Consider the following 14,826-nt stretch of genomic DNA (forward strand, 5'->3'; position numbering starts at 1 on the left):
TAACTTCCAGATTGCTCTCTCCCAGCTCCTTATTACACTGAAAGAATGTACAATGTTTTAAAGGTACTATAAGAAAGAGTGGAAAATATACAGATACCCATGTGCATATCCATTTTTATCCAGTTGTTAGGGAAATTTTTCAAGATAAGGATGATAATGGCACAAAAACTGTAAGTATATCACAAATGTATTACTGGTTTTGGATGAAAAGAATTCAAAGAATCCAACAGTATTAAAGATAACAAATCTACATATATGGTTTTTTTACAAACCATATTTCTGTCTTTTAGTACCTAAGATTACAAACATATCAAGGCAAAAAGTTGGAATAATTAAGGAGCTAAGCTTCCACCCTCAACAAATGAGAAAAAGAAGAGCTCAGTAAATTTTACGAAGTTGAGGGAAAGCACTTCTGTTTCCAGCCAAGATGGAGCAACAGGGAAGGCTTACCTTCCTGCCTGAAACAACAATAGAACCAGACAAAATACACTAAACAACAGTTTTCAAAACAATGTACATCAAGAAATGACGGACAGTGATCTCCAAGAGACATGAAACAAATGAAGTGAGCCCTGTGAATTCCCCAGTTTACTGCCTAAAGGGACTGTGCAGGCCACAGCTCAGTGGGGGGAACCCCAGGCATAATCTGGCAGACCCCTTGACTTGGGGCGTCAGAGCTGAAAGTCCGTGGAGACGAGGACGGCTATAGGACAGAGTACCGGAGAGAACAGAGCTGCAGAGGACCCTGGAGTTCTGTAGAGAGTCCTCCTTAAAAAGTCAGCAGAGTATCAACTGGTGTTATGTGTGCAAGGAAACTGCCCAAGACTGGAGAAAAAGCCATCCAAAAGGGTTATAGGGAACAATGCCTGGTGCTTACACAGGGTGGGAACAGTGGTTAATCCAACCAGCAAGACAAGAAACACTCATAATTCACAGGTCATTGGCTAGAGAACTCAGTAGTAGGGAATAATTAGCCCTAGAATACTTCTTTGGAACTGTCTAACAAATCATAAAAGCAAGACCTGAAAGGATCAAACTGTTTCCAAGAACATTAGATGTATTCCAGAACAAAGCTCCAGGAGATTTATAAGAAGACAAAAATATTTAGCAATCGGTAAGGTAAAATTCACAATGTGTGGGATCCAACCAAAGATTGCCAGAAATATCTTGGCAGGGAAACACAACCCTTAATAAGGAGAACAACCAATCAATAAAAACCAACTTAGAACTGACACTGATGTTAGAATTAGCAGAGGGACATTAACAGGTATTAGTATGACTGTATGCCATGTGTTCAACAATTAGAGACATTGAGAATATAAAAAACACCCCAACCAAACAGCTACAATGTACTGGTTGAAAAATAAACAAGATGGGATGAACAACACATTAGACATTGCAGAAGAAAATATTAGTTAACTTAAAGGCACAGCGATAGAAGCTATTGAAAAGGAAACACACCGAGTAAGGAGAAGTAGACCAGAGCATCAGTGAGCTGTGGAACAACTCCAAGGAGCCTAATACATGAGTAATTGGAGTACATGAAGGAGGAGAGAAGGGAGCTTCAGAAAAAATGCTTTTGGGGCCGGTCGAGTGGCGCGTTGCTTAGGAGTTGGCTTGGGATGCCAGCTCTGAGCAGCAGGGCCTTGGTTTGGATCCCACATGAGGGCCAGTGATGCTGTGCCCTCTACAGCTAAGATGGTGAACAATGGCTCGACCTGGAGCTGGGCTGCCCGAGTTGCTGGCGAAGGCGTAGGCTGCAGTGGGGCTGGCCGGCAGCGGGCGTGAGCTGCTGTGAGCTGTCGTGAGCGGCCGTCCAATGGCTGGTGAGCGACTGCCTCACCCAGGAAGAGCGCAAGGATAATACCAACATGGGCCAGTGAAGCGACGTCCTCCACAACTAGACTGAAGAACAAAAGGACAGCAACTTGTCTGTTCCCCTTCCCTGATTACCCAATGCTGTTCCCCTCCCCCAATTCCCCAATAAAATGTTTTTTTTTTTAAAGAAAAAACGCTTTTGAAGAAATACTGGCCACACTTTCCCCAAATTTGATGAACACTAGAAATCCACAGATCCAAGAAGCTCAAAGAAACCCAAGCATAAGAAATATGAAGAAAACTACACCAAGGCGTGTCATAATCAAATTGTTGAAAATGGTGCTAAAGAGAAAAATCTTCAAAGCAGCCAAAGGGAAAAAGAACCGTTTCGCACACAGGCACAAAGATAAAGATGGCAGCAGATTTCTCACTGGAAACAATGCAAACAAGACAGTGGAGTTAATGTGTTTAAAATACTGAAAGAGGGCCGGCTGAGTGGCTCAGTTGGTTAAGAATTGGCTTAAGAGTGCAAGCTCTGAGCAACAGGGCCGCCGGTTCAATTCCCACATGGGCCAGTGATGCTGCACCCAAGCTGAGCTGTCACTGAGCTGCTAACAGGTGGCAGGATGGCTCAGCTGGTGTAACAAGATTGCCTGTTCGATGGCGGGCTACGCCCACCCACAACTAAGACTGAACTTGGCACCTTGAGCTGAGCTGCCGCCCGGATGGCTCAGTGGACAGAGCGTGCACTTTTAACAACAAGGCAGCTAGTTCGACTCCCGCATGGGATGGTGGCTACGCCCACCCGCAACTAAGATTGAACACAGCACCTTGAGCTTAGAGGCCACAAGCTGCCGACAGGAAGCCAGATGGCGACTGGCGCCTTCCACAACTAAGATTGAAGAACAACAACTTGGCTGTTCCCCTTTCCCAATTCCCCAAAACTGTTCTCCTCCCCAAATTCCCCAATAAAATCTTTAAAAAAATACTGAAAGAAATAGAAACTGTTGATCTAGAATTCTATACACATGAAAATGTCTTTCAAAAAATAAGGTAAAATGAAGAGTTTTTCAGACACACAGAAACTGAGAGAATTCATCACTAGCACACCTGAACTACAAGGAATGTTAAAGGGTGTCCTTCAGGCAGAAGGCAAATGTTACCAGGTGGAAATCTGGAATTACACAAAAGAATAAAGAGCACTGGAAATGGTAACCACATGGTAAATATACACAATTCCTTTTCTTATTATTTAAATATCTTAAAAGTAATTGACTGTAAAAAAATAAAAAAATTTTTTGGGGTTATAACATATGTAAAAGTAAAATGCACAATAACAATAGCATAAAGGCTGAGCAAGGAGAAATGGAAGCACACTGTTGTACAGTTCTTATACCGTGTTTCCCCGAAAATAAGACTGGGTTTTATATTAATTTTTGCTCCAACAAGCTACATTTTATTCATTTATTCATGTACAAAAATCTACATTTATTCAAACAGTTATGTCTGGGGCCGGCTGAGTGGCTCAGTTGGTTAAGAGCTCGCTCAAGAGTTTGAGCTCTGAGCAACAGCGGTTCGAGTCAGCCCGAGCTGAGCAGCCGTGAGCTACCAACAGGTGGCGGGATGGCTCAGCTAAAAAAAAAAAACAAAAACAAAAAACAAACAAAAAAAACAAACAGTTATGTCTGCCTGATGATCTTAACTGGGGCTTATGTTTGGGGTAGGGCTTATATTACGAGCATCCTGAAAAATCATGCTAGGGCTTATTTTCCAGTTAGGTCTTATTTTCAGGGAAACACGGTATTATATGCAAAGTGGTATATATCACTTGAAGGTAGACTTTGATAAGTTAACTTTAAAGCAATCAGTAAATAAAACCAAGAGTTATAGCTAATAAGCCAACAAAAGAGATAAAGTGGGACCATTAAAAAAAAATCCAAAATACAGCAGAAAAAGAGAGAAAAAGTAAAGAGAGCGTAAGGACAATAGAAAACAAATAGCTAGATGACTCATATTTAAATGTATCAATAATCACACTAAATAATCTAACACCTCAATTAAAACAGATATCGTCAGATTAGGTTATATAAAAAAACCCAACTACATTCTACCTAAGTGTGTTAAGAAACACACTTATAACAAATACACAAGGGAAGTGACATCAGCACAAAGCCGGGCTAGGAGGCTCCAAGCTCTCATTCCCCAACGGAAATGAAAAAAGCAGCAGAATAATCAGAACCAACTGTCAGAGCTCTGAAAAATAGTAGGGAAACGTTTGTCGCAATTTAGCAAGCATCCAATCAAGAAAAAGCCATGTTCAAAGACATAGAAACATTTTGTGGCATTCATACTTGCCCGGGCCCCACACTCTGGCACCCCGGCAGTGGAGGAGGTTTCAGCTGCAGTCAAGGTCTTGAATTGGCAGCCAGGTTCCCACTCCCCTCCCTTGAACTGGAGGGGCCAGAGCAGACCTTACTTGAAAATGATTGTGTATATATGCGCCTTGTTCCATGCTCCTTTCTTCTTGCCTTCTTCTGGATTGAGAACTACCTATTTCCTCCCCTCAATTTGTTTGAAATTTATACTTTTTCTATTCTTTAGTTTGATACCCTTAATTTATCAAAATATATTCACTTACTTGAAAATCTCTTAAAAGATGCATTGTATTTCCTCAGTACGTTTCCAAATCTATCCAATTCACCAATTCCCTCTTCAGCAATGTGTTCATCTCATTGACTTAAACTTTCTCAAATCAGACTTCTTGATTTTTACAACTCATTTTTAAAAGTTTTAAATTTCTTGTTCATTTGTAATCTTTATTTTCAAGACCAGAGAAAACATTGACTCTTTTGCGCTTATGTCTGAGAATTCCAGTCTGAGTGAGGCATTTGTGTAACTATGTCTGTCGTCTCCAATTTCTCCTGATTGCTATGCAAGCCGTCCTTTCAACTTGTCTTTGGTTAAAACTGGAAAGTTAATTGAAATTTCACTTTGGGAGGGCTTTTTCCCAGGACTGATTGTTCATAGGTAATAAGGTCCTCCTGTCCTTACAGCCCATTCTGAACAAGGTCTTCATGACTGCTTCATCAGCAAGATGGGGTAATAGGGCTTAAATCAGTCTACCTGAGGATTAAGTGACAGCTTTTGAGTTCCTGAATCCAGTCACACTTGGAACGAATATTTATTTTTGCTTGAGTCAGTTTGAGTTGGGTTCCTCACAGCTATCTCGATTTTTGCCTGTGTCAACGGCGCAACCGGGTTTGTGGGTGGTGATGCTGAGCCAAGTGACCCCGAGTGGGTATTGCCAGGTATAGTGCAAAGGCAGCGGGCTGAGGGGCAAGGTTGAGGCCGTGGGAACGGCCCCTGAGCAGGATTCCCTTCCTCAGCGTGAAGAATTAAGAGGCTTATGTCCAGATACCATACATTTGTGTGCTCCACTCCACCCCTCAGCTGTCCCTACAGACGGCCTTTCTGAGGTAACAGTTGGCGCCTACAGGAGGGATCAGGTGGGGGATGTTCAGTGCTTCAGTGGCCTCCAATGCAGTAGCCCTTCTGTGGTAGGTGCTCCAGCTCACTCTTCTCTGGGATGAGGCTGGGGGGATCCTGGCAGGTGAGGCAGCTGGGGTCATGATGGGAGGGGGCTAAGTACAGGGGCAACACAGACACAGCCCTTCTATCCTGTCAGGTTGGCTGGTTTGGGCCGTGTACCCACCACCTCTGCAGCTCTCCTCAGAGGACAGACACTACAGGGGGCCTGTGAGGTGGTCCGAATAGTCTCTTTATGCCCAGAAACCATGAATTTACCCACAGGGCTGTTTCCCCCCCACACCCTCCACAAGCTGTAGTGCAGGTCATGTCCACAGAAAGATTTCCATCCTTGGCCCAGAGGTCAAACATCCCCGCCCCTTCCCCAAGAGACCAACACCAGTGTATCTGATGAAGTGTGCTGACCTCCTGACAACTTGAGCAACTGCCTGACTTCTGTACCTCAGTTTCCCCATCTGAAACTGGCGATGACAACTCCTGTGTGAGACTATTGTCAGGACTGAGTCAATGTGTAAAATGCTCTGGGGAAAATACTTGGTACTGGGAATTGAGTGTGGCATGCAGATGGTGCTTCAAAAGCACTTAGAATAGCCCCTGGCACACAGCTGGCACTCCCCAAGCACTCAGAGCAGTTCTATCACACATCTGGCATTCAATAAGCACATATAACCACACAGGCATACAACTGGTGCTTAGTAAGTACATGAAATAAAAACCCCACACTGCCGAGAAACACACTGGCACTTTTATGTATACACAGAGAACGGTACAGAGTCTTGATAAGAAAATACACTCTTGTGTTTGGGTGTACCCCCACCACCACCCACGCGAAACACCCCAGGTTGATGACACAAGGAAGGCAACAACCATAAATAGAGAATAGAAGGGAAGGTTAATGCTCTAAGGGGCAAACATAGGCAGGGACACGCTGCCGGGAGGAGACACCTCTTCCCCAGGAGAGAGCAATATGGCGGCACAGGAGAACAGTAGCCACAACTAAGCCTGCAATACCTGGCATGGGGCATCGGGGCACCTAACACCTAACACCATTAAGAGGATAGTTAAAGGGACGGTTAAGAGGATGGGGGGGTTGGAGAGGGGAAGGAAGAGAGCAGAGATAGCTTCTGTCGATGTGGCAGGGCCAGGGCCTGCTTGCTGGCTCGCCTGCTCAGTTTACATCCATTGAGTCGGAGTTCGGGGGTGGACCGCAGGCAGGAGGTGCTGGAGGGTCAGATGAGGCCTGTTGGGACCGCAGGCGACGAGCCACATCCTGGCGTTGGTAGAAGAGGACGTAGGCTGCCTTGGACTGTGGGGAAAAGGACAGCATTCAGTGTGGACTGGGGTGGGGCGGGTCAGCAGAAGGAGAGGGGGAAGGGTGAAAGTCACACCTCAATCTGATTCTCAGTCACAGGCGAGACGCTGTTGTCATCAAAGTAGTGCCACTGGCCACTGTCCTTGTTGCAGGCAAATGTTGTGTCTGGAAGAGAGGGGGAGCTGTCCTTACCCACCCTCTGGCCCCAAAGAGGTGTCCAGGTTCACTCTCTCACTCCTCCCACCCTGATGTCTTCGCATACTTAGTCACCCCTGGGGGATGGCCTCCCCACCCCAGGGCATGCCCCTCACGTACAGTGGCCATCGCGCAGGCCCCCGTAATGGTTGGACACTGCGATGAGGTCATATTTGTACAGCTCTGGGGCCAGCTCATTCTGCGGCTTCATGACAAACTCCGAGAAGTCCAGGTCCCTGTGGGTGGGGGGAGGGTTAGTTAATACCAGCGTGTGCCCCCTCCCTGCCTTTCCCCCACCCTGGCAGCTGCCTCTGTCCACAGACCGGATAGGAAATTCCACAAGGGTGTCCAGCTTCTCGCGGGAGAACCTGGTGTAAGAAAAGCGCTTCAGGTGGATAATGAGCGTCTCCGGCAGCTTCCACAGGTCCAGCTTCTTGGTGGCCAGCTGGTGCTGCTTGCAGGAGGGGCAGAACCTGCAGACAGAACCCGAGTCAGCACAGACACTTTCTGGGCATGCTGTGTGCCAGGTGGCTTTCGTGGGCCCTGTCCTGTCCTGATGCTGCTCTTAATTCCAGCCCGCCTGTTACTCTAGTTTGCTTTTTACATGTTAAAATCCTGTCCTTCATTCAAGTGCTCACCGATTGCCTTCTGGATGTGCTTTTGTCCTAGTGTTTCTGGTCCATGAGACACTTGTTTTAGAGTCTGCCTCTGGCCCTCTCCTTTTCTCTTCCCCACTTCACTCACCCACCCACCCACCAGGTAGTGACTAACTGTACTGCTGAATCCTCTGGTACTACTTTGTACTTCTGCTCCACAGAGATGTTGCTTTTATTTCTTTTTTTCTATTGGTCTTACTTTTGAGATTAGCTGTATCTTTTTGGTTCTCTTTACTCTGCAAGGATCTACTGCATACCCCACACTATTATAATCAGTGAGAAGAAACACACAATGAACTTAAAAGTCTTCCCTCTCAAGGGGCTTCCTCTAACAGAGAGGATAAATGATGCAAAAGGGGATCTAGGATGTGACATCCAGTGGTGTTACTGAGCTAGAAAGAAAGTACTGCTCGGCCAGCAAGAGAGCACTCGGAGGTGACGGCAGAGGGAAGCGACTTGTAACCCTGTAGTGGAACTGCTCTCTCTGATAAGGTAACATTGAATCAGAGACCTGAGCAAAATGAAGCAGAGTCCTGCCAGAGAACTGGAGGAAGAGCATTCCTGGGAGAAGGAACAGCCTAGACAAAGGCTCGGAGGTAGGAATATCATTAGGATGTTGGTGGCCAGAGTGACAGGAGGGTTTGACTGACTGGGAGGGGGAAAGGAGGTCTATTTAGATGTAACAGGGACCTGGGCAGGCGGTCCCACCCAACTATAGCCCCAGAGGCCCCGGTCTGGTCCCTCACCAGGGATTTTCCTTCTCCAGGGTCTCCATAGTGGTAAACAGCTCAATGCATTCCTGCAGCCGCACGGGAGCTTTCTTCAGCACATATCCAACGCAGTCATGCTTCACGTAGCCCTAGGGCCGGGAAGTGTGGATAAAAGGGGGTAGGTGTGAATGGTTAAAAGCATGGACTTTGAAGACAGGAATCTGAGGCTCTTGAAGCTGTGTTGTGTAGTCATGGCTTGGAGGACTTGGGGGTGTGTGAGAGGAGTTGAAGGGGTGCAACTACAAGTTCCTCCTACCCCCATCCCTAGGACTCTGTTTACCTCAGCCTCCACCTCGTTATAGTAGCGCTTCTTCATCTCTGGCTCCCAGTCGATGGCAATGTACGGCTGGGCTGGGGGCGAGGGAGGTGGTTATGTGCCCTGCTGCCAAGGAAACCCCTCCTCCCACCTCCCTAACCCTGGCTCGTGGCTGAAGGAGACACCATGAGTATCCTCGTTGAAGTTAGAGCGGTCGCTGGTCCCGTTGGAGTTCACTGTCTGCAGGGTGAACAGGTGCTTGCGCCGCACTCTCTGGGGCCAGTGAGATGGTCCAGGAGCGTTGTTCATGGGGGCCCGGCTCCCACCTGCGACTCCAGAGCTGGGTCCAGCCTGCTCTGGTCCAGGGTTCTGGGAGCTGCACCCAGCTGCGTGCCCGGGCTTGGGGATGCTTTCCTTGGGTGCCATGTCTGCTAGGATAGGGAAGCCAGAGATGGGTCTGTGTGAGCCCCAGGTGGTGAGTGGCAATGACCATCCAGGTGGACCCTGCGGTGGTGAGACCTGCCACAGAACCCCCCACCCACAGAACCACTAGTACAGACCCTCATCCCTGCCCACCCTCTTGCCTGTGTCTTCCTCACCTTTCTCATCTCCATCGTCCTCATCATCCGAGCTGGGTCTGGTCACATAGCGTCTGAGGAGGGAGTAGAAGAGACTCATGGGGAGGGGCACAAGGCAGGGAGGGCAGAGCCCGGGATTCTACTTTGCTCACGATGGAAGCCACACAAATGGTTGCTAATGAGGGGCCCAGAAGGTCTCAGGGGATGACCCAGAAACGCATGAAGACGCAGCCTAACAATGGAGGATCCAATGTGCCACAGCTAAGGAGCAAAGACCTTACGGGGGCTAAGCCACTGGCACACAGACACACATCTGCTATAAATTTCGGTCAGGGGAGGCCTCAGAGGGGTGGATTTGTAAGTGCGACATAAAGGAGATTAAGCCAGACAGCACAGTGCTCTGTTGGCCTCAGGAAGGACTCTGGATCTTAAGTCCAATAAAAATCTACTGGTAAGAATACAAATAAGCAAGTCTCTCCGAGGAGGAGACAATTTAGTATAAGGTGAAGTTGTCTGTATTCCATTCATTTTCTTCACCTCTATATCCCCAGCACCTAGGAGGGGCAGTGACGAAGCCAGAGGTTGAGAGAAAGAAAAAGCCTACACGTTCCTCTCTGGCCATATTAAGTCTGAGCTGTCCTGTGGCCATGCGAGGGAGGTGGCAGCCAAGCAGCCCGACACCCCAGTGTGAGTTCAGACTTACGAGAGGCGGTACAGCAGGATGTGGTATAGGTTGTCCCAGGAGAGCCGGTCCCGGGGCACTGACACCAGGAGAGGGTGCCCAAAAAGCATGAGGCCGTAGTAGGAGTTGTTGTAGTCCCGGGCTGGGGTGCGCTCCCGCAGGTAGATAGGGAGCACCACGTCCTCTCTGGAGTTCTCACAGATGGCAGACCTGCCTGACACTTCATATCTGTGGGGGGTGGACATCAGGTCATGCCTGATCGGGACACCTAGGAGCTCTCAGACTCCACTCCAGTTGCTCCATCCACCCCACAGCCGGAAACTATGTTTAAGAGAGTCTGAAGAGTCACCTGTGTTCTGTAGTTTTGCAAACTGCTAGATAATTTACATGGCGCGTTGTTTATGTGCTGTTTTTATAAAGTACTTTGGAGTTACAAAGCACTGAGGGGGTGAACAAAAACTTTTAGTGACAAAGGGATTTAAAACCATTTTCGTTTTGGAAAACACTGCTTGGCACTTTCTATTTTAGTTACCCAAAGACGTCAAGCCCCTGCCCTGCTAAGACACATGGCAAAAGCCCTGTGCAGGGCAGACGCCCTGTCAATCGGGAGAGGAGGGGAGAGGGAAAGTGGTGAAGCAAAGGAGGTTCCCGAGGAACCCCCACCTCCCCAGTCCCTTCACTCACATGAAGATATCATCTCTGTCCAAGATGGTACTCAGAGACTCCTCCAGCTGGTAGATCTTATAGAAGCGGTGACTGAAGACATCAGCCACCATCATCTGGGAACAGGGAGCCGAGAGGAAACGGGATGGTCAGTCTGTAAGGTCTCCCCAGGCCCTTCAGTCTCCCTGCCCGAGTCCCACCCTCCCTCCATCCAGAGCCTTACCCTTTCTGGTGAGACACCAGTGTGTTTGGCCAGGGCCACACACAGATCCGATATCTTGCCTTTCTTGGGGACCACGAGCCGGTGCTGAGGGAGAAACAGTGTCCACCAAAAAGAAGGGCATGCAGATGAGTTAGTGCCGGAATCCTGAGGCACGGAAGAGTCATCAAACTAGCTCTATGGGTCCCTCATGTCCCTAAGGTCCCTATTCCCCCATACCTGCTCTGGTTTGCGGCGGGGGTCCATGGAGACAAAGAAGACCTCCATGACCCTCTTGTGGCTGACAGGCAGTGGGACACTGAGGTAGCAGAAGGGATCGAAGGTCACAGACACATTGCCACAATCAGGGCACACCAGCGTGGACTTGAAAAGGCCGTGGAAAGTGTCCACAATCACAGAATCGTTCCGCCGTTTGTGGTTCTGCCAAGCCTCCTGAGCCACCTCCTGTTGACAGTGTCATGGTGGGTGGTGGGGCTTGCCCAGGGCAGGGAGAACCATGGTTTGGGGTGGATGTGCATGGGGTTCAAGTTAAGGTTACGGCCACTGGTTAAAGTTCAGAGGGTGAGTTAGAGCTAGGGCTGTCTAGAGACTGTGTTCACTGACAGGGTTGGGGTTTATGTGGGGCAGCAGGCTGGGTGGGGGTTTAACTCTGGGTTGGGTGTGGAGGCAGATGCGGTGTTGGAGCCAAGGTTGGGACTGAGGCTGGAGCTGAGGTTGGGGGTGGGGTGGGGTATGAGATATCCCAGGGAGGCCAAAGAATCCCTGAGGCAGAGGCCCTAGAGCAGCGGTTCTCAACCCGTGAGTCGCGACCCCTTTGGGGGTCCAATGACCCTTTCACAGGGGTCGCCTAAGACCATCGGAAAACAAAAAGATATTTACATTACGATTCATAACAGTAGCAAAATGACAGTTATACAGTAGCAACGAAAATCATTTTATGGTTGAGGGGTCACCACAACATGAGGAACTGTATTAAGGGGTCGCGGCGTTAGGAAGGTTGAGAACCGCTGCCCTAGAGGCTTTAATGGGGCTTTCAGGAGCACCTACATGATCTGGCCGCCCAGCGGCATCGCACAACTCCACATATTCCTTCTTTTTGACACGATTGAGGTCCTCGTGCAGCCCATCCAGGAGGAATGACAGCAGCTCCTGTGAGTCATGCTGCTGGTAGCCCAGAAATTGGGACGCAAAGTGGCCGACCTTGGTCTGAGAAGATGGGCAGGGCCGTTAGCGCAAGAGAGAGTTAGGAGAGTCGCGAAGTGGGGGAGCGGGGTAGGGGGCAGCCCAGGGCTGAGGCACACCTTGAACACTTGGGGCACGACGGAGCGGTGGTGGCCAGACCAGGCCTGCTTCACCAGGTCCGCATAGGCCTCTGCGATCTCACCCTTCATGCCCAGCGGGTTGCAGAAGTTGAGCTCCTCCAGGTAGCGGTTTTTGAGGAAATACTCGGTGAGCTGTGGCACATTGCTGAGGCACTGCAGGGGGCAGGGCCAGGGGAATGAGGTGGAGAAGAGGAGACAAAGGTGACCAAGGTGGGGACGAAAAAGGAAGTGAGGAGGAAAAGGGAAGAATGAGAGAAGAGGCAGAGGGACGGGGGAAAGAAAGGTGCAGGAATGAGGAACACAGCAGTATTTCAGAAGGAAAAATGTGGTGATGAGAGGGAGAAGAGAAGGGAAAGCGGGACCAGCAGAGAAAGTAGTGACGTTCCAGGACGGAACATGGGCATGTGAAGTCAGCCTTGTGGGGTCCTAGCTTCCAACCTGACCCCTTGCCCTGCAGACCCTCTAGCTCTGTCCCCAATCCCCATTGCTCGAAGGCCACCCCTGTGGCCGTGCCAGTCATAGCCCTAAGGGCCCCACCTGCAGGGCTGAGTTCATGAAGCAAGTGTTGCCCAGGTTGGTGAGACCACAGATGCCTGGCTGGCACTGGAAGTCCTCATTCTCCTTCGATGCTTTGTTCCTGGGGTGGATGAGAAACTATCAGCTGAGCACTTAACGGGCGCACTGTGCTCACGGGCTCCGTCATTCTGCCTACTGTGGGACCCCACTCTGGACCAGATACCTTAAGGGCTTACCCAGTTTGTGGCTGTGCGCTGGGCCAAGTTCCATCCTTGTTTCGGGTCTCCATGACGACCAACTGGTTGGAGGAAGAGACAGAAAAATGGGAAAGGTACTCGTGGAGGGCCTAGCTCTCACTTCCCCTAGCCTGAACACTGATAGGGAGCAGAAAATCCCTCCCCACCCTTACCTGCCCAGACTTGAGAGCAGCGTCAAGCACTGTGACACGTGTGTTGCACAGCCTCTCAAAAGAGCCCTGTGAGTTCTTGACCCAGAGTCGTGTCTCTTTCTCAGGGCGGACCAAAAACTTCTCTCTAGCGGTACGCAAAACCAGGTCTGTGGAGGGTGGAAGAACACACTCAGGGTCATCCTGAGGCCCTGAATCATCGACCCCTCTCAGGACCAGAACCTCCCCTCCTCCCTCAGCCCCGCAGACCTTGCACACTTGGTCAATACCCTGTGTGTCCCTGATTAACCCATAACGGCTGAGCCACACTCAGGACTTGAGACCCCCCAGCAAAGCGGCTGGAATGCAGCTCACATACCCTTGGGAATCGAGAGAACACTTCAGGGCCTCTACCCAACTTGACCAAGGCCTTCTTAGTCTTCCAAAGTCTGCTCATTGCCTTCTCAGTCTGCCACAGCCGAACCCCATGCATTCTTAGGTCATCGAGCTGTGACCCGTGGCTGGGAACGCCAACTCGTTTGTGACCCTTAGACTCACCAATAGAATCTATTTGGCTGAACTGAGCACTGTGGGGTGTGCCCATATCACTGTGCTGGACAAGCAGCAGTTCTACTGGGTACACTTCGACCTTCTGGATGCCGCGCAGCTCTACGACCTGGAAGGGTGAAGAGTACACACACAAGTGTATCCACACAGCATATACACAGACGCAGCACAATGACCTGAGATCAGAGGAGCATATACACAGGCAAACACACACAGGGGACACACCAAGACACCTGGATAATGACCAATGGGGGGAGAGGAGTGCAGCACAGAACACATGTGCCTACATGGCATAATGTGGAGACACAAGTACATAGGGCTCTGGACCCACCATGGGCCTACAAAGCCTTCCTCCTACCCCATGCCCCACAGAATCTACCCCCCAGCACCCCCTCACCCACTATACCTTGCGTTCAATGGGTGGCTGGCCCTGCTCTAGACCATACCAGCTGACCAGGAAATGCCAAGCAGCCGAGGAGAGCAGCACATAGTCCTCACCTTCCACCAATCCTTTCTTGAGGCCCCAGTTTATCTGGTCTGTGGGGGGTGGGGGTGGGGGTGGGAAATAAAAATCAGGGAAGGCAAGTGATGAGTCAGCTGGCCATCTCACCAATGACCTAGCACAAAGAAGGGGTTTAGGATCCTTTGTAGGGACAGAAGGGCTAGGCTGATGTGGGGAGGCAGAGGCCTGGTACCTTGAAAGAGCTTAGCATTGTTGATGCAGCTGGGGAAGGTGCTGGAGTTCTGGTCTCCTCCCTGCACGTACACTTCCCACTGTCTGTACCAGTGCTGCTCCACAAGGAACCTGGACCATATAAAAATAAATCAGAATCAAAACTTTTTCAGTGAAACTCAGATTTGGATAGATTACCTAACTTCTTAGGATACTACAAGAGATTTGATTAAGAGCAGAAAATGTGCTCAATGAAGAGGAAAAAAAACCCACACCCACAGTGCCAGGGAACAAGAGGTTTTATTACAGAATAAACAATAACTCACTTGTATTAGTCTGTGGTATAACACAGTTAAATTAGGCTCAAAATATTGGTTATTTGCGGCTAATGTTATAAAGCTTTAGCCACTTGTTAAGTGGGCAGTGTTTGTATCAAGGACATATAAATAGAGGCAAAAATCTTCAGCTAAGAAACGGATTATTAAATTCTGAAAATCTGCTCAGAAACAGGAAAGAACTGAAAATGCTACAAAAAATCATAAGGTGTAAGGGCCGGCCGAGTGGCTCAGTTGGTTAAGAGCTCGCTCAAGAGTTTGAGCTCTGAGGGCCGGCCGAGTGGCTCAGTTGGTTAAGAGCTCGCTCAAGAGTTTGAGCTCTGAGCAACAGC

General features: G+C 49.2%; 1 protein-coding gene across 2 annotated transcripts in view; it reads right to left on the minus strand.

Annotated features, from left to right (window-relative positions):
• Positions 1-6,087: 6,087 nt before the first annotated feature.
• Positions 6,088-14,826, minus strand: part of USP11 (ubiquitin specific peptidase 11) — a 15,382-nt gene continuing 6,643 nt past the window's right edge. The window contains exons 2-21 of one of the 2 annotated variants that reach the window (XM_019649323.1): positions 14,182-14,291; positions 13,893-14,023; positions 13,478-13,595; positions 12,944-13,089; positions 12,771-12,832; positions 12,556-12,655; positions 11,998-12,171; positions 11,744-11,902; positions 10,916-11,140; positions 10,700-10,783; positions 10,498-10,592; positions 9,835-10,041; positions 9,153-9,205; positions 8,739-8,984; positions 8,578-8,648; positions 8,274-8,386; positions 7,195-7,344; positions 6,992-7,107; positions 6,753-6,841; positions 6,088-6,670 (exon numbers count right to left, since the gene is read on the minus strand). In XM_019649323.1, the coding sequence (XP_019504868.1) occupies positions 6,533-6,670; positions 6,753-6,841; positions 6,992-7,107; positions 7,195-7,344; positions 8,274-8,386; positions 8,578-8,648; positions 8,739-8,984; positions 9,153-9,205; positions 9,835-10,041; positions 10,498-10,592; positions 10,700-10,783; positions 10,916-11,140; positions 11,744-11,902; positions 11,998-12,171; positions 12,556-12,655; positions 12,771-12,832; positions 12,944-13,089; positions 13,478-13,595; positions 13,893-14,023; positions 14,182-14,291 (2,587 nt within the window). In that variant the 3' untranslated portion in view covers positions 6,088-6,532. The remainder of the gene's footprint in view (positions 6,671-6,752; positions 6,842-6,991; positions 7,108-7,194; positions 7,345-8,273; positions 8,387-8,577; positions 8,649-8,738; positions 8,985-9,152; positions 9,206-9,834; positions 10,042-10,497; positions 10,593-10,699; positions 10,784-10,915; positions 11,141-11,743; positions 11,903-11,997; positions 12,172-12,555; positions 12,656-12,770; positions 12,833-12,943; positions 13,090-13,477; positions 13,596-13,892; positions 14,024-14,181; positions 14,292-14,826) is intronic. The other variant, XM_019649330.1, reaches the window with a different exon arrangement.

This window comes from Hipposideros armiger, unplaced genomic scaffold (genome assembly GCF_001890085.2).
Source record: "Hipposideros armiger isolate ML-2016 unplaced genomic scaffold, ASM189008v1 scaffold_7, whole genome shotgun sequence".
Classification (NCBI taxonomy): domain Eukaryota; kingdom Metazoa; phylum Chordata; class Mammalia; order Chiroptera; family Hipposideridae; genus Hipposideros; species Hipposideros armiger.